The 27,874-nt window shown below is 42.2% G+C and overlaps 1 protein-coding gene across 1 annotated transcript in view; it reads left to right on the forward strand.

The window, feature by feature from the left end:
- LRMDA (leucine rich melanocyte differentiation associated) overlaps positions 1-27,874 on the forward strand; it is a 734,468-nt gene that overhangs the window by 404,091 nt on the left and 302,503 nt on the right. Inside the window, 2 exon segments of the mRNA XM_081864461.1 lie at positions 526-658; positions 5,746-5,876. Coding sequence (XP_081720587.1) covers positions 526-658; positions 5,746-5,876 — 264 coding nt within the window.

Genomic DNA, 27,874 nt, shown 5'->3' on the forward strand with positions numbered 1-27,874 from the left:
AAAAGGAAAAACTTCCCATCATATCCCCCCCCCTCCTGCAGTTTTATATATAAGGTAGCTGCTGAGAACAATTCTTGAAGTTGTATTTATTATTGTTAGTGGGGTATGATATTTCATGGCAGAAATGATGGATGACAACTTAAATTTGTGTCCAGGGAATGAAGGTGAACTGTGACAGAGTTATTTATCTTGGGAATGGAGGTTAGGGTCAGGCGAGGCTGGGTGCCTGAAGGCACAAGACATTGACAAATTCATCCTGCAGGCCTCATATCTGAAGCCTTTTGTTTTGGATCCTGGCTACTCACTAAGTGACCCCCATCCTTCATTCTGCCAGCCTGCGAAGAAGGATGTGTTGCTGTACCGACACTCCCCTTGCCACTAATTCTTGTCATTCAGTCTCCTGACAGGACTAAAGCAAAACTCTTCCCGCTCCTTGAAAGGGAAGGTTAAAATATTTATTTCAGCTCATAATGGCCTCCCTGATTTACTGGAGTATCATTTTTCCTGTTGCCTTTGTCGTTGCAGGTCACTGGAAGGACTGGAGACATTTAGCGGCTTGGAAGAGCTGATCTTGGACAACAATCTCCTCCGGAATGACCTCCGGTTACCCAGGTTACCACACCTCCATACCCTGATGCTGAACAAGAACCAAATATCCTTCCAAAAGAGAGGGTGGGGAGGGAAGAGGAGAAAGGCCCTGCCAAATGTCGAATAATCCTTATGTGTCAGCCAAATTAAAGTATGTAAAATGTCGCTCGTTTGCAGACAAAGCATCCTCTCCCTTTCTCTTGTCACTCAGAATACTTCAAAGTAATTTATTACAGGTCATTCATAAACGAAATGCCTCGCTATATCTTCCTGTTGCTCCATTTTTTAGTGCGAGCCCTAAGTTTATGGCTCTGAAGGAATCTTTGTCAATAGATTGAGAGGTGGAAATAGCAGCCAGTTTTGCGCTTCTTAACAGAACCCAGCCTGCTTGGGTTCTGTGGCAGGCTGACCTCTAGTGGAATACTGTGTGCAGTGAAACAAGATTAAAACATTAGGTTGGCTTTTTTTCACATGCACATAGAATGCTTCTTAAAGAAAATATACATCTTCTTTAATTTGGCAGCAGCAATCACTTGACGGGAGCCGATAGGGCCATGTTAGCTATTAGGCTAGAAAGGGTCAATAATAGTTTCCCACCCTTTTCTGTTTTGTGAGTAACACTGATTGCCAGAGTGTAGCAGTGTGGTTGTTACTTCTTGTGCTGGGCTCTTTTAAAACATTGAGACACCCTAAGAGTGGCAGCTGTTCCCTTATCGCACAAACAGCATTGTTGCTCGGTATTATTGGAAATGCTGGTGGTCTGCACTGCAGGATAGGCAGCAGCGAAGCCATGCAATGTTGCATGCTGAGACTGAGCTGAAAATATCAGTTCAGTTTTATCGTAATTTTCATTGTTTTCAAAAGATATTTCTCTGTGTTTTGTCCAACTCCCGGATGCAAAGAGGGTGGGGGCAAAGATGCGTGTTAGTAGCTCTCTTCTCAGCCAAGTCTAATACTTTGCCCAAGTAATCAGCCACCATACCCAGGAAGCCTGGACATTTTATAGGCTTTAAAAGAATGGGCTTGGAAGCCTTTGAGTGGCCTGTCGCTAGTAAGGATTGATTGGCAAATTTTTAAGCAGAGAATGACTATCCTTAGGCAAGTCAAAGGTCTTAATGACAGTTAAGCTCCTGTAAATTAATCAAGTATTTTACACATACACTCTCATGTAGCCTTCACAAACCTGTTACTTGCCAGATGTTTTGGACTACAACTCCCATCAGCCTCTGTGTTGGCTGGGACTGATGGGAGTTGCTGGGCAAAGCATGTGGAGAGTGGCAGGTTGGTGAAGCTGCTCTGGTGGTGCTGATTTGTTAACATACTCATAAAAGTAATTATTTAGAGCTGCAGAGTGTTCAAAACACTCACATATGTGTGGAATTCCTACAACACCCCATAAGATACTGCTATTCCAATATTAAAGATGATGAAATGAGGGATAGCACATTAATGGCTATGGCAATATTTGAACTAGGGGGTCCCAATCTCACATTTTATGCCACTACAATACACACACGGGGTCCAGGATAGGGAAAATGTGTACCCAAACAGGCCCCATATTTTGAGCTCCATCTTTATATGCCATACGCAAAATGGCACTTGAGGTTTCCACATTGCTTGCTATGTGGCTGGCAGCAAGTGTTTAGAGGAATGTTCCCCACAATCCTCTGTGGTGGCACAAGTGATCCTGGGATGATGCATTCATAATTCAGAGATAAGCAGACCAGAAACAGCAGCTAAGAGACTTGGCACGCCCTATTTCTAATATGGTGAGTGCCTCATAAGAAATAAACTGTGAGTTAGGTGGTTAAAGGTGGTTAATTGTGGGCAAAGTACTTAGTTTCTAGGCTCAATTCAAAGGGCTGGTTATGACCTATAAAGCTTTATGTGGCTCAGGACCTCAGGACCTCAAGGACTGCCTCTACCTACATGCACTAACCTGGACCATGTGACCATTATCTGAGGCCCTATTTCATACAGGAGTTTTGGAGGGTAGCAACACAAGAATTGGCCTGGTGGAATGCTATCCCCCCCTGGGTGGGCGGAGCCTCTTGGGCTTGCCGATCAGAAGGTCGGCGGTTCGAATCCCCATGAAGGGGTGAGCTCCTGTTGTTCAGTCCCAGCTCCTGCCAACCTAGCAGTTCGAAAGCACACCAGTGCAAGTAGATAAATAGGTACCGCTCTGGCAGGAAGGCAAATGGCGTTTCCGTGCACTGCTCTGTTTTCGCCAGAAGCGGCTTAGTCATGCTGGCCACATGACCCGGAAAAACTGTCTGCGGACAAACGCCGGCTCCCTCAGCCAGTAAAGCGTGATGTGTGCTACAACCCCAGAGTCATTTGCGACTGGACTTAACTGTCAGGGGTCCTTTACCTTTACCTTTTTTAATTTGAATGGTGGCATTGTGGCCTCTCTTATTTTGGCAGGACCTATGTTTTATCTGTATAGCTGTGCTTTTAGGTTTTTGTTGTTATTTGGTTTTAATGTCTTCAACATCACCACCACTCTTGCGAATGGCTCCCTCTTTCTCCCCATAGTCTGTCTTCACACCCTCTAAGCACCAATTTGCTCTTGTATTGTTGTTGTTTAGTCATTTAGTCGTGTCCAACTCTTCGTGACCCCATGGACCAGAGCACGCCAGGCACTTCTGTCTTCTGCTGCCTCCCGCAGTTTAGTCAAACTCATGCTGGTAGTTTCGAGAACACTATCCAACCATCTCGTCCTCTGTCGTCCCCTTCTCCTTGTGGCCTCCATCCTTCCCAACATCAGGGTCTTTTCCAGGGAGTCTTCTCTTCTCATGAGGTGGCCAAAGTATTGGAGCCTCAGCTTCACGATCTGTCCTTCCAGTGAGCACGCTCTTGTATTAGTGGGTATGAATTGAGAAGCAGCAGAGGGAAGAGGTGATTTAACCCTTTCCCCATGAGCTATTTGCCCACTAAAGATCATCCTCCCCACTCTGCTTTTCTCCCTGTGGTTGAAAAGATGTGGGCCAGCATCTTTTCCCCTCTTAGTGGACTGAACAGCTATCCTGGGAAGGGCAATAGTTGACAGAACAATGGGCCATGGGGGGGAAGGATTAAGTCTAATGCTGTTCTGACTAAATCTGGAGCACTGTGGCTGAATTAAAATGGAAAAACTGAGCTGTTTCTATGCTTCATTCATCCTGCTTCATGTGTTGTTTTGCCCAGTATCTGAAAAATGAGAGTGGGGGTGGAATCCTACCACAAGCTTTATGCTGTATATGATAAGTCTCCCATTTGCTTGTTGGCTGCTGCAAATAAGATGCAAATTGGAGTGCATGTAGCGAAGGGAAGGTCTTAAAGGGCAAAAGTTCTGTTTCTATCCTGTGGTGATACCCTTGCCCTTCAGTTATTGAGGTGAAGAAATGGGGTACATTCCATCTGCAAGAGATAACAAAGATAACAGGAAAACATAAATCAATGCTGGGGACAAGCAACATAAAAGAACTGAGCATTTAAGATAGCCACATAATAATTGTTGCACACAACTCCAGGCATGGGAGAGTAAAAGAGTGAATTGTTCGTTTAAACCAGTAATTTGTTCCATTGTTTATTTATTGATACATGCAATTTATAGGCTGCCCTTTAGCTGAAGTTCTTTGGGCTGCTTACAGGCATTAAAACAAGCAAAATTATAATAAAGTAGTAAAATACAGCTAATGCAGGATCGCCATAAACTAACAAGAATCAGTTTAAAAGAGAAAACAGAGAAAATGAGAATTTGCAGCACTAAATCAATTAGAACAAAGGGCAGAGAAACAAAGAGTAAGAAGCAGAGCGGCTTGAATGTGCCCTTCACCTTTTGCCAATTGGCATGAGGTATTAGCACACCTTGCCTCCTCATGATGCTGATCACCATTTGTGAGCCTTCATTATGGGATTTCTCAGGCTAGTTTTATGCCAGTTTTTTTTTTTTAACCTGACATGTTACTAGTGCTATTCATGTCACGTGCACCAGCAGTGTGGCAATGTTTGGGTGGGAATGGCTTTCAGCCTGCACAACCAATTTGGCATCCTTTCCCCATACCTTTCTTCCATGCCCCATCTTTGATTTTTATGGTGGATCTGTGGGAACCAAAATTTCCCTGTTTTCATTTGACTTCCAAATCCTAGATGCAAAGCAGGACTCTTAAGGAACTGAACAAGGAGTTCCAAAGAACCTGGGTTTATGTTTCTTATTAAAGGGTCTGGGGGGCGGCGGCTTTGAAGTCTTTAAGTTAGCACCCATAACACAGTGCCAGATTTAGGAAGGTTCTCAAGCCTTTGGAAACTGTGCACTAGACACTCTTGTATGTACATTTTGACACAAAAGCCCAAACTTTGGAAAAGTCCAGCTCTGGTTGCAGAAATACTTGTGGTACTTCTTTCTTTCTTTCTTTCTTTCTTTCTTTCTTTCTTTCTTTCTTTCTTGAGCAACCTAGAACTGGACTACAAATCCTTTATAGCCTGTTTCGGGAGTTGTGTGTATGTTTGTAGTGGATGCATTAAATCAACTTCAATGTAAGATTTCATGTGGTCACTCTACCACTTTAATGGCAGGTTTTACTGTTTCCTTCCACTCTGAAGTTGTGTGTGTTATAAACTGTGGAGCGGGAATACCAATGGGTTCATGGTAACATTTGATCAAGCATTTGTGCCTATGAACCAATTAACGCCGCAGTGCCACCAAAAGCACTTTTATTCTTTCTGGTGCATTTGGGCTGCTGTCATTTAACTCCATTTTAAATCTCATTTTTCCTAGGAACTGTAATACATTTAGTGATGAATGTACTGTGAAAGTAACTGCTGCTTGTTGCCATGTTGGAAAAGTTTCATGGCTTTAGCAATCACTAACCATTTCCCCATCCGACATCCATCATTTTGTCAAAGTTTTTAATGTGTTGCAGAGAGTCATCTAGAAAAGAAGAAAAGAGGAGGAAAAAAAAATGAAGGAGGGGGACCCAAGACCTTTCATTTTATGCCAAAAAAATGACTTGGATGTAGTCCCCTTTCTGCTAGCACCAATTAATGTTACATTTTCCCGCATACAATATGGTGTGTGTGTGTGTGTGTGTGTGTGTGTGTGTGTAAATGGAGTTATTTAACAGTCATCCTTTTGTTACTGAATCCTTAACTCATAATCTTGAGTACATAACAGAACTGGAAAGCCTGCTGGATCATCTGGTTGAAGCAGTGCCTTCCTTGGAGTACCTGAGTTTGCTTGGAAATACAGCATGCCCAAATGAACTAGTCTGCAAAGACAAGGATGAAGGAGACTATCAGAGGTACAGGTTAGTATCTTGGATTATACATGCATTACTTTCAATTGTAAAATATTTAGTATTGTATTCAGCTAACCTCTGCTCCGAGTAGTAGACCCACTGAAATTAATGGATCAAGGTTGTCACAGTCATTTACAGTAAGCCTACAACTTGTGCACATTCAGCTTTACAGTACATGCGTGGCAAAATAAAAAATAAAAAGAGGGTGGAGTTTCAGGAAAAATGACAGCGGTAATCCCACCCATCATTGAACCCAGTGGGTTTTGTTTATACACAATTTTGGCTTTAGGCGCAGTCCATGGAATGTAACCCCCATGTAAGTTATGGGCCTGCTGTCCTTTGTTTGGTCTACTCTGAGTAAAAGATAGTTGATTACAACCTTCAACCAACTTTAAATGGCTGCTGAAGTAAAAACTAAGAGCTGTGTATAGGATCTAATGTAATCTAATGGCAATGTGTGAAAAGGTTACAGAATCATCCTCTCCCTGCCTCTATTCCATGGGTAGGCAAACTAAGGCCCGGAGGCCGGATCCGGCCCAATCGCCTTCTAAATCCGGCCCGTGGATGGTTCAGGAATCAGCATGTTTTTACATGAGTAGATTGTGCCCTTTTATTTAAAATGCATCTCTGTGTTATTTGTGGGGCATAGGAATTTGTTCATTCCCCCCCCCAAAAAAGTAGTCTGGCCCCGCACAAGGTCTGAGGTCCAGTGGACTGGCCCACTGCTTAAAAAGTTTGCTGACCCCTGATCTATTCACAACAGAGGCCCTTTTATGAGGCAAGGTGAGGTGGCCAGTTTGTGGGAGTGATTTTGGATCACCAGGCCTCCTGAAGCCCAGAGCATGGGAGCCATGGAGTAAAACCTGGTGGGATATGGACAGAGCATTGTGCCTAGTGGGAGCAGAAGATGCCACCTGGTGTGTCACGATAGAGGGACTACAGGAATAGAGTATGAAGGACCTAGGTGGGGGGACTGGCAAAACCTCTGAAACCAAGCATAAAAAACCCTGCATACCCCTTATTTCTCACACCTCACCCTCATAATTTAGTCCTTTCAATGGAGGCGTTGGTAAGGAAGCTTAAGCCTCTGAAATCTCAGGTCACCACACTGAGACCCAGGAAACCACGAGCTATTAATGATGGCAGAATGAGACCTAGGCAGATCTGAACCAGCTGAACAATCCACTGGAAAATTCTCTGGCACAGATGTTATTGAAAAAGATTCAGTGATATGAATATTTGGCCTCATACAGGACCTATGCACATATACCCAGCAAATTGCAGCAGCAATTCCTGATATGGAATTGCGTGTTCCCATAATTGGTGAGTTCTTGTAATTCCTATTGTGTTACAAGCCCACCAGCAAGCCCATACATTTCTATATACCGTATTTTTCGTCCTATAGGGCGCACCGGCCCATAGGACGCACCTCGTTTTTTTGGGGGGGGGAAATGAATAAAAAATATATATTCCCCCCCCCAGCCGCGGCTGCCGCCCCAAGCCTTGCGCACACCTGCCCGAAGCACGGGGCGCCCTCCGGAGGGCTTCGCGTGCTTCAGGCTGCAGGCTGCCGCCCCAAGCCTCGCGCATCCGGCGGGACCTCCCGCCAGGCGTGCAAGGCTTGCAGACACTCGCCCGAAGCACGGGGAGCCCTCCGGAGGGCACCCCGTGCTTCGGGTGACAGGCTGCTGCCCCAAGCCTCGCGCGCTCGGCGGGACCTCCTGCCGGGCGCGCAAGGCTTGCGGACACTCGCCGGGGCTGCAGGCTGCTGCCCGCAAGCCTTGTGAGCCCGCGGGAACTCCCGCCGGGCTTGCAAGGCTTGCGGATAGCTTCCTGAAGCCTGGAGAGTGAGAGGGGTCAGTGCGCACCAATGCCTCTCGCTCTCCAGGCTTCAGCGAAAGCCTGCATTCGCCCCATAGGACGCACACACATTTCCCCTTCATTTTTGGAGGGGGGAAAGTGCGTCCTATGGGGCGAAAAATACGGTAGGTGATCACATGGGGGCCACCCAAGCACCAGCAAGCAGCTGTTTAATTTTGATCTGGTAACATCTACGGCAACTTAACCAGATCATGAAATTATGTGTTTCCCCACTCCACATAATTGGCTGTCGTTGTCAAGGAAACACACAACACTATAACTTCAGGACCCCATAAAGTGGCCCCAGACATTGGGGGCTCTCAGAACTTCATTTCAAAGACAGACATGTATTTCTTGCAACAGGTGATGTAAGATGCAAGGTAGTGCTTCATGATGCAGTCGCTGAGTCATGAGCCTTGTATTTTAGATAGGATGGCAAAATTCAAGCAAATTGCATGGCATTTTCTACATAAGCATTCCACATAACCATGTTGCTCTCAAGTTAAACCTACCTACCTATTTCCAGCCTATCAGACAAGCATTCTGAAATGATGTGTGAGCAAACATTGACTGTACAGTTCATAAACTTTGAACTGTATGTTCATACTTTCAGCATAAAAAAGTGTTAGAAACCTGAAAGGAGGCTTATCCAAAAGAGACATGACATGGAGTCCATGAGATGGTTTGCTGTGGTTTTGAGCAGTGCTGCAGTAATCTGGACAGGCCTCCCAACCTGATCTGTAGTGGCTATTTCAAGTTGAGTGCTTCAGTCTCTTTCGAAAATAGATTCCGAACTGTCTTTAGTCTAGATACGTCTAACGTGCCAACTTCTGAATTGTACATAAATGTGCCATCTTGGCTTTTGCTAAGTGGCCTAGTTTGAATAAAATATTTTCCCATCGCCTTAACCCCAAACTGGAAGGCACGTTTGCTGTCCTGCGCACAAAGAGCCTAATAGTGGTGTTGCCATGTAAATTTATGAGACATTTTCACCACAGAATTGCTTAAAAATGAATGATATCGCTACAGTTTACTGTTTTTCACTTTAAGTACATTTTTCTGACAATATGCCTCCTATTAATCATTTAAGCAAAAGTAGTTCCTTAAAGGAGCTATTCAGAGGCAAGAATCCATGGTTCATTTAATGCTGTCTGGGGGGGAAAAGTCTTGTTGAGTGACATTCTCTGTGGTTATGTGATGTAATATTTATAATATGTCACACAGCTATACATCAAAACAATCATGGCTGTTGTTGCATTTCCATGCAAAACGTTGATTTCTTTTTTTTAAAGGGTCAAGATAGTTTTAGCTCATATAAAGGCAAACCATCATGCCAAAACAAGGAGGAGAATCTTACTTTGAAAAGGTTAATTAAAATAGGTTTTAAAGTGAATATTATTCCGATCTGCATCATATTACTGCAGTGGAACTGAAGTGAATCTCTCTTATCACTTTCTTTTCTCCTGTACAACTAGCATTGAATGTTCTTCATTATTGCAGATGCAGTATTAGTTTCCCCATAAGATATATATTGCACCTGCCATAAAAATAACAAGATTTAAAGACCGAAGATGAAACTAATGAAAACAGGTTCTATAATATGTGACTAAGGGGCAATTCATTGAACCTACCTTTTCACATGCTTATCTCAAAAGCTCTTATCCGTCCTTTCCAAGCGCCCCTGGAGAAATAGGGACAGAGAGGCAGGCCCCCTCCTTCCCACCCAAACCTGTGAAACCTGTAGGAGCTGGTGTCAACTATTGGCATTAAGGTATTATTTCTACAATCATTGCTTCTATAAGCACAGCTGCCAGATTGCGAAGCTCCCATATTTCACTGCTTTGAACTGGACTACATTTTGGCCCATACTAAAGTGTACACAGGCTAATGTTTAATCCAGTCGCCTTCATATATTTCTAAGCAAGCTGCATAAACACAATAATATATTTATTTCACAGTAAAAAAAGATAGGGAGTGAATTATTAAGGTGGAACTAAGAGGCTATTCATCTGTAATAGTGTTGCTTGCTGAATAGGAAGCAGAAATTATTTCCTTTGAGTAAAGGTTTTGGAAAGACCTTGGTTGTGGAGATGGGCATTGCTAGATAGATAGATAGATAGATAGATAGATAGATAGATAGATAGATAGATGATAGACAGACAGACAGACAGACAGATGCAGTCCGGAACCACAGTTTTAATTCCACATTCAGCCACTTGCCAAAAAAAAAAAAAAAGCAGTGCCACAGCAGTGCTTAAGTCCCTCAGCATGGAAGCAACCTGAGTGTTAAGCCAGTTGTGAGCCAGTGTGGTGTAGTAGTTAAGAGTGGTAGTCTCGTAATCTGGTGAACCAGGTCCGCTTCCCCGCTCCTCCACATGCAGCTGCTGGGTGACCTTGGGCCAGTCACACTTCTTTGAAGTCTCTCAGCCCCGCTCACCTCACAGAGTGTTTGTTGTGGGGGAGAAAGGGAAAGGAGAATGTTAGCTGCTTTGAGACTCCTTAAAGGGAGTGAAAGGCCGGATATCAAATTCAAACTCTTCTTCTTCTTCTTAACTGAGCCTCAATCACTTTTCTCTTCACATGTGAATCTTTGTTTCTAGCAGCCGTCTGAGCCACATGGCATTGGCAAGTAAACTTTACAACACTTTACACAAACTTAAAGGGCTTTTTAGTGTCTTGTCCCAAGGTGGCAGAAAGAGAAATCCAAAATGTTTTCGTGCTAAATATACCAATACCCCAGTAAAATTATATCCGAGCCATTCCTGTACTTTTTTAGTTCTCTCCTGTCCCTGCAAAATAAGCATTATATATAGTGAAAAAGCAGAGAATAAATGGTTGTCTAAATCTCATTGCGCACATTAAAAAAACCCACATATCTCAGACTTAAATAATTTTGAATGAAATCTAGGAACAAAACAAAAATGTCAAACAAGAATGGATCATACTGTATTGTGTGTTTGTGTGTGTGTGTATATAAATATAAATAACATTATTTTTTCAAACTTTCTCCCATTGTACTCAAGGCAATTTGCAATATAAATTAACGGCTTACAGTCTAAGAGGCATATTACAAATGGAAAGTGGTTCACGGAGTAAAATATGATGCCTCTGTTAGAAATTAAATATGCATTTGGAAAGACAGCAGCATAACAGCTCTGGATTTTTGTGAAATTAATAAATATATCAGATTCAATTAATTTATTTTTTGCATGATTAATAATGCACATGAGTTATTACTATTAATTATGAATAATCAGTTATCGTTTCCTACCAAGTATCATTGTGTAGAAACGACTGCCTGCTTTTTTCGGTTTTAAAACTTTATTCATCATCAAAACATAGTGTGAGGTGATATGCCAGTAGAGAAACATTCCAGTATTGAAAAAAAGTAATGTGACTAGCAAAGCAGCATAAATGGGAAATAACCTCAGCTGCAGTCTCTGCTTTGAAGATCTCCAGAAAGCACAGGCCATGACCTAGAGATCAAAGTCACAGGGAGTCAACACAATAATTGCTGGTTACTTGTCTTGTACCAGCAGCACTTGTTCTGTCTTGGGGGTCTATTGTTTGCAGTAAAAACACGAACCATGCTATTATTGGATTGTGAAAAATTGTCCTGGTCAGAATATATTGAAGTTTAAATATAGGTGGCCTTATTTGTCTTTTAATCAGTAAGATACAAAGTGCCCAAAGCCCAAACACAGTTTTAGAGTTTGTTGTCCCCTTGAAAACCCAGATATGCATGGAGTCTCCACCCAATGCTTTATTCAGTTCTCTTCTGTCCTGCTTTTTCTGGGCTGCTCTGACTTCTTCCTGTTACATTAATAGTCATTGCTTCTTTCCCTATGTAATCCCCCCCCCAATTACAGTGCAGCCTAAATTCAAACATTTCGTCCATATACCTGATGGCAATCATATAGAGAGGGGGTGGGGTGGGGGCTCATTTAACACTTAATTTTAATATAAACATTTTATATTAAATGAACAACATGAGCCAAATTTAGACAACATGTGATGTGAGATACTTCGGCTGGTTTTGTCTGCAACATGGCAGCAGGAGGAGCTGGGAAGGAGCACTGCAGGAACTCTGAGGAGGACAGACATTAAACCACAGCTTGATTTAAACTGTGGTTTAATGTGACATGCAAAGCAGTTCACCAGGGAAGCGGGGATCCAAGTAACCCAGGTCCAGGCACCTAGGTACACTGTGACAGCTGGGGCCCCAGACTCCTAGCTTTTTTATTTATTTATTTATTTATTTATATAAAAAAAGTGAGTCAGTTGGACATTTCTGCAGGAAGAGAACAAAATGTGGAGGCAGCTCTAATGCTTCAGCCCTTGTCAGGCAGCACTGTTGTTAAGGGTAAGGTAAAGGGACCCCTGACCGTTAGGCCCAGTTGTGGACAAGTCTGGTGTTGCGACGCTCATCTCACTTTATTGGCCGAGGGAGCCAGCGTACAGCTTCCGGGTCATGTGGCCAGCACGGCTAAGCCACTTCTGGCGAACCAGAGCAGCGCACAGAAATGCCGTTTACCTTCCCGCTGGAGCGGTACCTATTTATCTGCTTGCACTGCATGCTTTCGAACTGCTAGGTTGGCAGGAGCTGGGACCGAACAACGAGAGATCACCCTGTCATGGGGATTCGAACCGCCGACCTTCCGATTCCTAGGCTCTGTGGTTTATAGCACAGCACCACCCGCGTCCCTATTGCTAAGGGTACTTAATCACTATTGCTAAGAAAGAAGAGGAAATAATGCTGACCACCGCTACCTGCAACTTGGGAGGGGCTCCTGCCAGAGCAGCAGGAGAAGCTGGATGGAGGAGAATGAGCACTTTCCTCATGCCCATATTATGACATCCCCCCCCCCCCAGTGTTCTGTTTTTACAGAATAAAACACAACTTTCAGACTTGGTTATGTTTTACTCAGAAGCACTCTATTAGAAGTACTCTCTTCCTAGTGAGGAAAAAAAAAATGGTGATACTTTCTTGGGCTCCATGATCACTGCAGATGGTGACAGCAGCCACGAAATTAAAAGACGCCTGCTTCTTGGGAAAAACGCAATGACAAACCTAGACAGCATCATAAAAAGTGCTCACTGGAAGGACAGATCGTGAAGCTGAGGCTCCAATACTTTGGCCACCTCATGAGAAGAGAAGACTCCCTGGAAAAGACCCTGATGTTGGGAAAGATGGAGGCCACAAAGAGAAGGGGACGACAGAGGACGAGATGGTTGGATAGTGTTCTGGAAGCTAGCAGCATGAGTTTGACCAAACTGCGGGAGGCAGTGGAAGACAGAAGTGCCTGGCGTGCTCTGGTCCATGGGGTCACGAAGAGTTGGACACAACTAAATGACAAAACAACAACAACAAATCTGTGATTTTGCATATCCCCTACACGTCCACTGCTGGTCTGCTTGTCAGAAGCACTCAGAAGCTCCACACCTCTGACCATGGAGGCAGAGCAGAGCATTCCCATCGTCACTAGTAGCCTTGTTTGGAAAGCTTTCTTGAAAGCATGCGGAGGCAATAGCCCTTAACTGCTGAAAAGCAGTTTATTCATGTTTATTTTGCGGTGTCCCTTAGTTAATATAACTTAGTTAATATAATATATCAATATACCAAAGGATTAGCTTTTCTCCTATGTATAGACGAGAAGCTTATTCATTAACTGGCATGTTTTGGGTTGCTTACAGGCATGTTGGCGTTAAGTGCTTTTATCAGATCACTTTCTTGACTTGTTAATTCTCATAAATCCCTGAACATGGTTGGTTCTGCAATAGAAATAGGGGAGGGGGGGGGACTAAAAAAGTAGTTTCTACTGAATCTTGCCTAGAGCAAAACTTGAAGGAAATGTATCTAATAGAATTTTATTCTGCTTTATCTTTGAAAGAAATCAAAGCTGTTAATAATCATAAAGTTAATAGCATAAAACCCATAAAATATTCAAAAACAATTGAACGATAAAAGAAAATAGTGCTGGATAATAAAACAATTCAAATAGGAAGCCAGAGTATAAGAGAAAAATGAGAAGAAACAAACCTCCATTTCCAGCAGCACAATTCCAGCAACACAGTGGGCCAGTCAACACTTTATGCTAAACCCAACTATGGTTAAGCATGAACATGCAGGCAGTGGTGGCTTGTGGCCATTGAGACTGGTCACTTGTTGCCATTTGCTTCCTGCAAGTTTCATCTGAGGCCCTTCTTCGTGTGTCTTCTCCACAAGTGTTCCAGAGGGTGGCTACCCGAGAACAAGCCTTTTCTGTGGTGGCTCCGCTCTTGTGGAATGCTCTCCCCAGAGAGGCTCGCTTGGTGCCTGCTAAAAATGTTTCTCTATAACCAGGTCTTCAGCTGATTAACATTCTGAGGCCTTTTAAATGTGTTTGTGGAAGGGGGTTATTGGTATACTTTTGTTTTTGTTTTAATAATTATGCATTGTGTGTGGTTACTTTGATTTTATATGTTGTAAACCGCTATGTGGTCTTTGGATCAAGGGTGACATACAAATTTAAGAAATAATATTATAATATGCTGTTCATTTAACTAATAATCATCAATGCTTTGTTTTTCTCCACCAATCTGGTTTTTTTGAGATCTATTATTAGATTTCTAAAACTTTGCAAATCTAATCCTATCTACAGACAATAAATGCAGAATTAGATTTTGAATATTTTGAAGCTTACTATATTTAACAAAATTCAATAAAGCATAATCAACTGAAATTCTGCCAATCCTGTGCATCTGTTTGAAAATATACACACCTTAAATGCCTTGTCAGATTAGCACTGAAACTACAAAAACAGTTTCATCTGTACTAAATACTTAACAAATTGGTGAATGAATTGTTAATCTCTATTGTCATCTCCAGTTATTTAGTGTTGAAATAACATTAAACCTTGATGTGTTTCTTCCTCGTTTTCTGCTGCAGATGTTTTGTACTTCTTTCCAATGGCTTTGTGCACCACCTAATGTTACCACTCCATACCGTATTAAACTGTTTAAAATCCATGCCCTGGACAATGAAGAAATAATATAGAAGATTCTAGCTAAAAGAACATGTGTAAAACAACATGCATTTTTCAAACTGTAAGATTTCATCATGACAACCCGGAAATTAACTATCTTGTTCAGATTCAAGATCCACCATTAAAACAACAACAACACGTGTACGTTAAATCACAGCAACAGCAGCATATCACTCCCAGTTAAACTCCTGCTGTGCTCTAAAAGTCTTCCGGAAATGGTTGGTCTTTAGCTGTCACCTGAAAAGTGGGACAGTCAGATCTGAACCAAGAGAGAGCTCCATAGATGTGGTGCTGCCTTGCTATTTGTAGTGTGCACCCCCCCCCCGGCTCATATTCAGTGAGGGTACCACAAGCAGAACTTCCCTCACAGATCTCAAAACTCAGGTTGGCTGGTAATGGAAAAGATGCTGCTTCAAGTATAGGTAAAGGTAAAGGGACCCCTGACCATTAGGTCCAGTCATGACCGACTCTGGGGTTGCAGTGCTCATCTCGCTTTACTGGCCGAGGGAGCCGGTGTACAGTTTCCGGGTCATGTGGCCAGCATGACTAAGCCGGTTCTGGCGAACCAGAGCAGCGCACGGAAACGCCGTTTACCTTCCCACCAGAGTGGTACCTATTTATCTACTTGCACTTTGACATGCTTTTGAACTGCTAGGTTGGCAGGAGCAGGGACCGAGCAATGGGAGCTCACTCCGTCACGGGGATTTGAACCGCTGACCTTCCGATTGGCAAGTCCTAGGCTCTGTGGTTTAACCCACAGCGCCACCCATGTCCCGCTTCAAGTATACTTGGTTCCTAAACCATTCAGGACTCTGTGTGCTAGTGTAACACATCATGAAGTGCAGTCTTCAAGAGTAGCTCCACACAGAACACAATCCATGCAGGACATTATTTGAGCATGGACTACTGCAGCCAGGTTATCCAGGTAGAGGAATGGGCAAAGCTGGGCACTTCTTGCCACTCAGGCTGCATGGGCCTTTAATGACAGAGCAAAATCTAGAAATACCCCCAGCTGTGCACCTATCCCTTAAGGGAAGCGCTACCCTGTGTAGAACAGGCTGCCTGCCTACTTCTCGGACCTAAGAACTACCTATTGCCAGAACCTCCATCTTGCCAGGATTCAGCTTGAGTTTATTCACTTTCATCCTGCTGACCACTGCTCCCAAGCACTGGTCCTGTACTTGCACAGCCTGTCCTGATTCAGATGGTTTAATGTGAAAGCGCTTGGTGGCATAAGACAGGCCCTTGTCTCAACTCAGCCCCTCCAAATTTCCTGTGAAATTTTGCTGCAGATAAAAGTTACTGCACGGCAAATTTGGTGACAACTAAAGGAAGTATGGAACTTCCTGTAAAAGAAAGAAAGAAAGAAAGAAAGAAAGAAAGAAAGAAAGAAAGAAAGAAAGGTGCTTTTCTTACCAAAATTTAATTTTGCTCAAATTTTCTCAGATGTGGAATGTGCTCTCCCATTGCCAACCCCTTTAAGGTATGAAGTTTCAGCACCCGGCTTATAAATGTTATATCTTGTGCAAGCAAAATCCTCTGAGATTGGCTCAAAGGTGAAAGAGAACCCTAACATTTGAACCTGGACCCAGCAACTCCAACACTTAAGTCATTTTAAAATGTATATCTGTTAAGGTATTACTTCACAATGATCCATCTGTGTGTACATACACACACACACACATACACACACACACACACACACACACATGCACACCCCAAGTACCCTAGAGCCAATGGCTCAGAAGTAGCTGAATGTTTCACATGCCACTGCAGCCATTTTGTAGAGCTGGCAATAAAGGGGAGCCTGTCACTGAGAAATCCAAATCTGGATAGATAGATAGATGATAGAGATAGATAGATGATAGATAGATGATAGATAGATAGATGATGCCAATGTTGTGTCTCTATTACTGACATCTAACCTTCCCCTGACCTGCTGCAGAACAAAACTTCTTGAATTGTCTGGATTCTGTGCATAGCCAATTTTCTAAGGGCATTGTAGACTAGAAAAGAGGTTCACAGGCAGAGATAAATGAGTCTTTAAAGACCTTCCTGGGATATCTGTTTTTCCTCTCGCCAGAGCTCATTGCTTTCCTTCAACCACGATGGCAGATAATGACCTTTCCCACATCTACAAAGAATGGGTCAGTTTAATAACACCAGTCTCAGGAATTCTGAAGGGGGTTCAAAGTTATGTCTAAAAATGCAGATCCATCCACCTCCTCAGCCAAAATAAAACATTATTCTTTTACATTGAATGCAAAATTTAGAAGCATTCTTTCTGATTAAGCAGTGGTCCCTTAACTAGCAATTTTATAAGCTGAAAGCAGTTGCAATATGTCATGCAATTTATAGATCCCTGTGCCTGCCATAAAGTGTTTTATGATGGCTGCATTCTTTGTTATTAGTAGCTGTCTCTTTCTGCAGCCATTGCCGTTTGATAATAGTCTTAAAACACCCAAAATTACTTACCTGCAAGCAACATTCTAGATAGTGTCTGTTGACAGTTTGAATAAGTTTAGTGCCCTTTTGTTGTACTTTACCTTCAAAACAAACTGATTGAACCATCAATAGCTCCTTGGAAGCTGACAGAGGCCTATCATCTGGTTTAACCCTCTGATAGCAGGTTATCTTTGGGAGTTAACCTCCTTGCATTGTTAACCTGAATGTTTTATGTACTATGCAACTTTAGGATACTGCTGTGATAACCTTAGTAACTAAGTCATACATCACAGTAAAGAGTTCTGGAGCGACAAATAACCCTGGATTAAATTTACAAGGCTTGAATTTATATTATAAGGGCACGTGTTCATTCTGGGGCTTTAGGTACCTTTTTTCTATATTTTCTAGTAAAGCAGGGTTGTGTTTAGACTGATACTCCATCTTCAAATATTGCTTATTTAAATTCTTTTTTAGTGTTGAAATATAATGTCATTCTTACATAGGTATAGTTATCCCCGGATATTGTCTATGGCTAAATTGGCCATGAGGTTAAATGTACTATAGAGGAAGACTGCTGCTACTCCATTTGTATCCTATTTATGTATTCTATTACTTGATTCTTAAAAGCATCTTAAAAACAGCATCTTAAAAAGTAGAGACATCACCTTACCAACAAAAGTCCATATAGTAAAAGCTATGGTTTTCCCAGTAGTGATGTATGGAAGTGAAAGCTGGACCATAAAGAAGGCTGATCGCTGAAGCATTGATGCTTTTGAATTATGGTGCTGGAGGAGACTCTTGAGAGTCCCATGGACTGCAAGAAGATCAAACCTATCCATTATTAAGGAAATCAGCCCTGAGTGCTCACTGAAAGGAAGCTGAGGCTCCAATACTTTGGCCACCTCATGAGAAGAGAAGACTCCCTGGAAAAGACCCTGATGTTGGGAAAGATGGAGGGTACAAGGAGAAGGGGACGACAGAGGACGAGATGGTTGGATAGTGTTCTCGAAGGACCTTGAGCTTGTTTGGAGGTTCTAGCAGGGGAGCGCAGCTATCGTATACCCTTGACCGAAGAACGGTACACTCCTTCTATCTGGGATGGTCGTCCTCTTCCACCGAGCGCGCAGCTTCGGGAGGGACGCACATGGAGCGGTGAGGGAGGAAGGGCAAGCGCTGCAATTAGAGAAAACTTAGAAAAGATGATATACCGATGGTACTTAACACCAGAAAAACTAAGTAGAATGTACAAGACTGGAAATAAGGCCTGTTGGAGATGTAAAATAAAAGAAGGCAATTTTATACATATGTGGTGGGCATGTGAGGCAACGAAAAAATTCTGGAATCAAATATATGACGAGTTAAAAAAAATACTCAGATACACATTCCCAAAAAAACCAGAGGCCTTTTTTACTTGGGATTGTTGGAGATGAGATAAAAAATGAAGACAAAACCTTATTCCAATATTCAACAGCAGCGGCCAGAATGCTAATCGCCCAAAACTGGAAAGGTATAAACATACCAACAGTGAGGGATTGGCAATCCAAATTATATGACTTCATCGAATTGGCAAAAATGACGCAAAGAATCAGAAATCAAAAAAATGCAAAGTTAAATGACGACTGGAACAAATTTATGGTATATATTGAAGGTAATTTTAGAAACTTACCAACTATAGCAGGTATGGTTTAAAACTTCCGGTGTACAAGATAAATACCAACACCAGCGGTAAAAAGGAATCTAGTAAAACTGGAAACCCGAAATCAGCAGGGAAGGAGGTCAGGCGATATGTGTCAATTGTTATATATTCTAAGTTTCTTTTCTGTATTTTTCTCGGCCTTTTTGCCTTTTTTCTTTGTGTTTTTTTTTTTCTAAACTCACTTGTTACTGGGATAGTGAGTAGCCGCACTATGTGGTTTTTTTTTCTCTTTGTTTTTCCTTTAAATGTTTTTTCGTTTTTCTGTTTGGGTGATGTTTGTGTTATGATGAAAGTCACTCAATAAAAAGAATTTTTTTTAAAAAAAAGGATAGTGTTCTCGAAGGTAGCAGCATGAGTTTGACCAAACTGCGGGAGGCAGTGGAAGACAGAAGTGCCTGGCGTGCTCCGGTCCATGGGGTCACGAAGAGTCGGACATGACTAAACGACTAAACAACAACAAATTACTTGATTCAACATGGAAGACACATATATCGGGCTCATTCACATGTCACATTCCCAACTTCATTAAACCATAGTTTCCGAACATACGGAGCTACCTTACACTAAAGCACACCAATGATCCATCTAGCTCAGTATTGTCCCTGCCCTGACTGGCAGTGGCTCTCCAGGGTTTCAATGAGGGGACATTCTCAGCCATACCTGGAGGTGCAGGGAATTAAACATGAGACCTCATGCATGAAAAGCAGGTGCTGTATCACTGAGACAACTCTTCTTCAGAGGCTGGAACAAGGCCTGTTTGCTCCTCCTCTCCCTTCTCCTTGCAAGGCAGCTTCAGCGTGGAGACTGCACTTTGTTTTAGTGCTGTGCTTGCTCCCCAGTTTTTCAAATGGTTTATTCCCCTGCGAAAGAGGCTTCAATTTTTATGCCTCCATTGCAGGGCACTTTAAAATTTCATTGTAAATTTTGTGGGTATGGGTGTTGAGCTTACCTTATCATCATGAGGTGGCTGTGGGTGGTCCTTCCATTTTTATTTCTAGTGCTCATCGGCGGTGGTGGGGAGTCTCTGGCAATTTGGAGGCCCTAATTTGGCATTTAAGATATTTTCTCTTAAGCTACACCCAGTTCCCCACATCTGACATCCTATGTGAGGTGTGGAGCCTTTAAATACATGGCTACAGGAAGCATCAGGCGCCTCAACATTCACTCCTGATGGTTTAATGGCAAGCAGGGTTTGCTGTCACTACTGATTAACTTGAAATCACAAAAAAGTGAAAACACCAGCACCAATAAAACTAAAACAAGCGTAAGAGACATACATAGCAAGCAAGCCACTACTTCCAAACCCTTACAAACAAACAAGCCATCTGCCATCTTACTGTTCTAATAGAAAGTTACTGACTCACACTTGTGTGCATGAAAGGGTTAACCTGAGCCCTGAGCTCAAGTAAGTGGGCATGAGTTCTGGAGGGCACCATGTTGGCTATCCTTGGTCTACAGCAGCCTTTCTCAACCTTGGGCTCCCAGATATTATTGAACTACCACCTCCCATCATCCCTGACCTCTGGCCATGCTGGCTAGGAATGATGGGAGTTGTAGTCCGACAGCATCTGGGGACGCAAGGTTGAGAAACTCTGTTCTACAGCATATATGGTTCATCACAGGGTGCTTAATGGGGTGTGTGTGTGTCCGTCCATCTGTCCCTATTTCTCTCTGATGAAAGGAATCTGAGTGGCAAGGATTTAATCTGACTGTTCTTCAAAATGGCATCATTATTGTGATGTTTCAGCACTGATGACAGGGTAGCTTTTAATGCCTGCTGCAGATTGCCTTTTATAGTTCATCATCCTCTGCTATACAACATCTGCACTGCGAAGATGATGGGGGAAGGAAGATTTCTGTCATATGATCCATATGGCTCTCATCTCGTGCCCCCCCTTCCCCAAGAGGGGGGAGCTGCATGTTCCCTTCCTTTGAGGAACTAATTCTAGAAACATTAAACAGAAAGGGGTGTGCGGAAAGCCCTTTCTGCCGAGACCATTTGGCTACAAATTTAGGCTTTCTTAGATGGAGGCTATACAAGACTGACGTTTAGGGCTTCAGTCCAAAGTTGGCAGGGAGATGAGACAGCACTGCTCGAGTCTGTTGTCATTTTTGTGGCCGCCTGCTTCTTGATGGCATCTTTCACTTGATCATGAAACATTTGCTGATTTTCTAATAGTGATGTTTTCTGCACCTGAATATTAATCTTTTTTCACCCTGCACTTAGATGGGTGTTTTTACTCCTCTTGAGCTTTGCTCTTGACATATTGTTTCCTTCTGTTCATGTCTTTCTTTGAAAGAGCCCCTTGTCCTCTGAGCTTTTCTGCCAGTAATACAGGATGGAAGTATTCTCTTCCAGTGAAAGATAAGGGCCGTCAGAGGCTCACAGGGGGTTGAAAGGGCAGCCAGGGAAGTTGGAGATGTGTTTGAGAATATTTCATTATCCCCAGACATCCAGCTACTCTTAACAAATTGTCTAGCTTTGGACATGTTATGCTTCCTAAAGAGGGCTCTCATTTTTAGTACCATTACTCTTTCATAGAAGTGACTTGGTTGCAGGTTGTTGATGGATTTTAACACATAGCACTAAGCATATTCCATTTCGTTAAGATTTTACAAGCCTCAGACAAAGCAAGGTGTGGACTTTGTCTCTCTTTTTTGTTTTGTCTTGTTGTTGAAAGAATAATTCATAAAAGCCTGGCTAACCATCGCTTCTGCAACTGGTGGCAAACTAGTCTCAACTAGTCTGCGCCTTTAAAAAAAAAAAGAAAAAGGAAAGGGATTTTATTACCTTTCCAGACAACTTATTCCATTGAGTTCAGTCATATAAATGGCTGTCCTTTATATTTCGAACCTGAACATTTTCCGTATAATTTGGACATGTGAGGTTGCCCCTTCGACAAGCCACAGGGCCTCAGTCTGATTACTAAAATGATGGTCTATATAAACTTGGCATTTGTGGGAAATATTATTAATCACCTTTCTGTTTCCTGCCAGGAAAGGATCTGGCGCTTCCTCTCTCCGTCTCCACTAAGTCTGTTTCATATCTGGGTGACTGGCTGTAAATAGCAAGTACTTGAGATGAGTTGATATTATCACCTTCCTGGGATTTTTTTTCAAACTTTGATTCATGCCATGCTGTGCCATGCTCTGTCAGCTTTTTGTGAATAAAGCTGTGTGGGTGGGTGGGTGGCTAGCCAAGCTCCAGCTTTTTTGCCAAAATGTTAGAGGAAGCTGGAGGGGAAAAAAGCAATTTTGAATCTACTGTGTTCCCTATGACGAGGCAGTTACGGGTATTTTCTCTCATCTTATGAACCTTAACTTTGATTCGGTTGTGCCTCGCATAAAAACCTAGGATGTTTGAACCTCCGCTGAAAACTGTTGCTACTCTTTTCGTCTTTCCTGAGATATTCTTCAAATATTTTGCCCAGAGGCTTCCGGAGGCGGCGCGAAACAGCGATGGCGGTCCTCTTCATTGTCTGAAGAGGGGCTCCGCAGAAAAGGGTCGTTCGCTGCGGCATAGCGACGACCCGTTTGAAAAAACCACGGGCAGAGGGAGCCCGTGGCCGTGGGACTCGGCGGGCGCCAGGAACTCCCCCAGAAGTGTGGAAGGGACCCCGTAAGGGGCTCCGGAGCGCGAAAGGGGGAGCGGCGCTGTGAGTTCATCGCTCTTTCTGCGGGAGGCGAAGCCGCGCAGCTGCTGCTGATGAGCGTCGACCTTTCTTCCTGTGAACATCAATTTGGCAAGTAACATACCCGCGAGTAAAGTGAACTATAATTTGGACTCTAAATATCTTTTTTCCGGGTTTGAAAACGGGTGACGAGTAAAAGGAAGTCCGTCTCCCGATACTGCTTACAAGATCAAAGCAAAAGTACAGAGGAGCGCTGAGGCGCTTAATGGGAACTTTGTAAAGTGGAACTATCGTGCATTTACAGAATTTGCAGTCTTCTTATTAAAAAGACCAAGAGAGACTTTATTTTTGCCTATGGGATTTGTATTTGGGACTTTGCTTTAAGAACGCAAGTCGTCGGGCTGTCAGTATACAACTGAGCTGTCAAACTGCGGATTACAGTAACAAGATTTTAAGTTGCTACATATATTGAAACTTTAAACGTTTAAGATACTGTTGCAATTACCAGTCTGGCTCCTAGTGGCTTTAGCTTAAAAAGTAAAGGACTCTGCGAATCTTCCTTTTTGTCTTGGAATTACAAACTAAAAAAGACATTACAGAAACTTTAAATGGCGGAAAAATCTTCTCCCTCCCTGAAATTTTAAGATACTCCCCCTAGAGGATTGTGGAGCTATAGAGGCCTGGGAAACATTTTTTGTTTGGAATTTCTGTGGTTTAATTGTGTGTACTCTGGACTTGCTTTCTCATGGAATAAAGGATAACTTGACCTTGAACAAGAGGCAGGTGTGGAATGAGTGGCACAGGGAAAACAAGAGCAGCCAAAGCTAAAGAAAGAGAAAAAGAAAAAGAAAAAGAAAGGAAGCCTGTGCAACTTGTCCAAACAACTTTAGCTCATCATCGCAGATCATCTGTTCCAACCGTCCTGATAGCACAGGAGGTGGAGGCCGAACAGCCTGCTGAAGAGGACATGGCAACAGGAGGATCTGACACAGTGTTGAAACAAATTTTAGAACAACTAGCAATTTTAAATCAAAAAGTGGACAGTCAATCATTAAAAATAGACCAAGCAACAACTACTATTGGCGTACTTTCTGAAAAGGTCTCTCAGAACACACAGGCAATTGAGAATCTACAAGGAGCTACAGCTGAAAATCATAAATTAGCTGTGGAAGCCTACCAAAAAGCGGAGCAAGCAAGTAAAAGAGTTGATGAGATTAAAGGTGAAATCAAGCCTCTGCAAAGACAGGTAGGGGAACAACAGGCCTACCTGTCGATGGTGGAATTGAGAAACAAGGAGAATAACCTCAGGTTGAGAGCCGTCCCAGAATTGGAAGAAGGCAATTTGGAGGGATTTTTGACACTTTTATTCTCCAAATTTTGGGGAATAGAAGAGGATAAAGACTTTAAAATTGTGACTGCATTTAGACTGGGCAGATCGGTGAAGAAAGACAAGTCCAGAGACTGTTTGGTTATTCTGAAATCAAGAGAGGAAAGAGACAAGATACTAGGCCTACATTTCAAAAAATCTCTAGAGATAGAAGGTAAAAAGGCTGAAATTTACAGAGATATACCCAAATTGTTATTGGATCTTAGAGCCTCGTACTTAGAATTGGCAAAGTTGTTGAGAAACAACACAATCCCTTATAGGTGGGAGTTCCCGCAAGGACTATCATTTAGCTATAAAGGAAGGAAAATAAGAATCAGAACACCAGAGGACCAGCAGAAGTTTCTTCACGACAACGGGGAAGACCTCCAGAAAGGAGCAGTTGCGTCTTGGCCACCTCCACCACCAGGAACTAAACAGCCTGGAGCTGGACCATCATTGCCACCGCCGGGAACGGGAGATCTAGACACCCCATTGTAAGGCCTACAAATTGATTCAGGATGTCTCTGCAACTTCTTAGTTGGAATATAAATGGCGGAAATTCTCCAGAAAAAAGAAGGAAAGTATTCCATATATTGAAGAAAGAGCAATTGGACATTATTTGTCTGCAAGAAACACATGTGACAAGGCTTCATCGGAAAGTGCTAATCAATAAAAGGTTAGGCCAAGAATTTATTTCTTCGGACAGAGTTAAGAAAAGAGGAGTAGTGATCTACGCAAAGGAGAGCCTGTCACCGAAATTTCTATTTAAAGATGAACAAGGCAGAATCTTGGCTATTGAAATTCATACACATGGTGAAAAATTTTTGATATTAGGAATCTATGCGCCAAATGATGGAAAATCGGAATTTTTTAAGAAGCTGCATGAGACTTTACTGGATTATCTAGACTATAACAACATCATTATGTTGGGAGATATGAATGGGGTTGTCTCTGTAAATATGGATAAGTCGCAGAGTGCAAATATAACAAAAGAAGGCAGACTACCCAAAACTTTTTTTGAAATGACAGACAATATGGACTTGATTGATATATGGAGAGTCAAGAACCCACTAGGAAAAGAAGGAACTTTCTTTTCTGAAGCTCATTTGTCATGGACACGAATCGACCAAATATGGACATCTAAAGGACTGGCACCTAAAACTAGAAAAGTGGAAATCTGCCCAAAAACTTGCTCCGACCATAATGCTTTGAAAATGGAACTGAGACTAAACATAACCGGATCCTTCAGATGGAAAATGAATGACACTTTATTCAGAGATCAGGAGATTGTGAAGAAGGCCCAAAAAACTTTAAAAGATTACTTTGAGATAAATCTGAACACTACGGTGGAAAAAAGAACAATCTGGGACGCAAGCAAAGCGGTGATGAGAGGGTTTCTAATACAACAAAACACGGTAAAGAAAAGACTCTGGAATGAAAAGAAGCAGAAGATATTGGAGAGAATAAGTGAGGGTGAAAGGAAATTAAGATCTAGGCCCAAGTCTAAGGAAGTGCTGAGAGAAGTGAAATTTTTCCAGGCCCAATATATGAAACTGATAAACCAAGAAGTGGAGTGGAAAATTAAACAAATGAGACAAAGATCTTTCGATTCAGCAAATAAGTGTGGGAAGCTGCTAGCATGGCAGTTGAAAAAAAGACAAAAACTAAATACAGTTACAAATTTAGAGATTGAAGGAAGAATGGTTCAGAAGCCTGAAGAAATTAGGAAATGCTTCCAGAGATATTTCAAAGATCTCTATGCACAAGGGCCGCAGAAAGAATCCGAGATAGACCAATTTATTAAAACTAACGGATTACAAAAAATTTCTCAGGAAATGAGAACAACCCTGAATGTTAAAGTTACACAGCAGGAAATCGAGAGTGCCATACAGAACCTCCAATTAGGCAAATCTCCAGGCCCTGATGGACTTACCTCCAAATATTATAAGACTTTGAAGGACTATTTGATACAACCCTTGATGGAGGTATGTAACCAGATTATGGAGGGTAAGAAGGCACCAGAAACGTGGAAAGAAGCTTTCATCACATTGATTCCTAAAACAGAAACTGAAAAGACTCAACTTAAGAACTACCGTCCCATCTCACTCCTAAATGTGGATTACAAAATTTTTGCAGACATTTTGGCAAATAGATTTAAAAAAGTACTGAATGAAGTGATTCACAAAGACCAAGCAGGTTTTCTCCCGGGTAGGCATTTGTTTGACAACACGAGAAACATTATTGACATTTTGGAACTCTTACAAACAAATATTAACACTAGAGCGGCGTTAATTTTTATTGATGCGGAGAAAGCCTTTGACAACATTTCTTGGATGTTCATGAAGAAAAATTTGGAAGGGATGGGAGTGGGACGGGGGTTTGAAAATGGTATAGAAGCAATATATTCAGATCAAAAAGCTAAATTGATAGTAAACAATGTGGTGACGGAGGAATTTAATATTGAAAAAGGGACACGACAAGGGTGTCCTCTATCCCCATTATTGTTTATCTCGGTCCTGGAGGTGCTTTTGAATATGATTAGAAGGGACCGGTCAGTTCGGGGCATTGAGGTCGGAGCGAAACAATATAAACTGAAAGCATTTGCAGATGATTTGGTACTAACATTACAGGAGCCAGTTTCTAGCACAAAAAGAGTTTTGGATTTAATATCTGATTATGGTCGGGTGGCGGGATTTAAGTTGAACAAGCAAAAGACTAAGGTCTTAGCTAAGAACCTAACATCTACAGAAACAGATGAGTTTTTGAAAGAGACAGGATTAAATGTGGTTAAAAAGGTAAAATATCTAGGGGTGTTCTTGACTTCTAAAAACTTGAATTTGTTTAAGGACAACTATGAGAAATGTTGGTCAGAAATCAAAAGGGATTTGGAAACTTGGACAAGACTAAAACTTTCCTTGTTAGGCCGAATAGCAGCTATAAAGATGAACGTTTTGCCGAAAATGTTATTTTTGTTTCAGACCCTGCAGATTGTGGACAAAGTGGTATGCTTCGGAAAGTGGCAGAAGGATATCTCTAAGTTCGTTTGGCAGGGCAAAAAGCCCCGAATTAAGTTTAAAATACTAACAGATGCGAAAGAAAGGGGGGGATTTGCCCTGCCAGACTTGAGGTTATATTATGAATCTGCAGCCTTCTGCTGGTTGAAAGACTGGTTTTTGTTAGAGAACACCGATGTCCTAGATCTGGAAGGGTTCGATAACGCTTTTGGGTGGCATGCGTATTTGTGGTATGACAAGGTTAAAGTTCATAAAATGTTCAAAAACCATATTGTTAGAAGAGCAATCTTTATGGTCTGGACAAAATATAAAGACTTATTGGAGAGCAAAACACCAAGGTGGCTTTCACCGGTAGAGGCCAAGGCACGTAAGAGACTTAACATGGAGGCCTATTGGCCAAAATATTGGGAATTAATAGAAAAAGATGGTGACAATTGGAAGCTGCAGAGTTTTGAAAATGTAAAAAGCAAGGTGCGAGACTGGTTGCATTATGCCCAAATTTGGGAAATTTTTAAAATAGATAAAAAGGTTGGGTTCCAGGTGGAAAAATCGAAATTAGAGACAGAATTGTTAGAACCTAAAGACAAATTACTTTCAAGAATGTATAACTTGCTGCTTAAATGGAATACACAGGATGAGACAGTCAAATCCGCCATGATAAAGTGGGCACAGGATATTGGACATAATATAATGTTTGAGGACTGGGAAAAGTTATGGACCACCGGATTGAAATTCACGGCATGTAGTGCCCTGAAAGAAAATATTATGAAAATGATATACCGGTGGTACATGACCCCAGTCAAGCTTGCTAAGATATATCACCTGTCTGATAATAAATGTTGGAAGTGTAAAGAGGCGGAAGGGACGTTCTTTCATCTCTGGTGGACATGTCCGAAAGTGAAGGCCTTTTGGGAAATGATCTATAATGAGTTAAAAAAGGTATTTAGATATACCTTGCCTAAGAAACCG

The sequence above is a fragment of the Podarcis erhardii genome, assembly GCF_964252035.2.
Source record: "Podarcis erhardii genome assembly, chromosome: 5".
In the NCBI taxonomy this organism is placed as follows: Eukaryota; Metazoa; Chordata; class Lepidosauria; order Squamata; family Lacertidae; genus Podarcis; species Podarcis erhardii.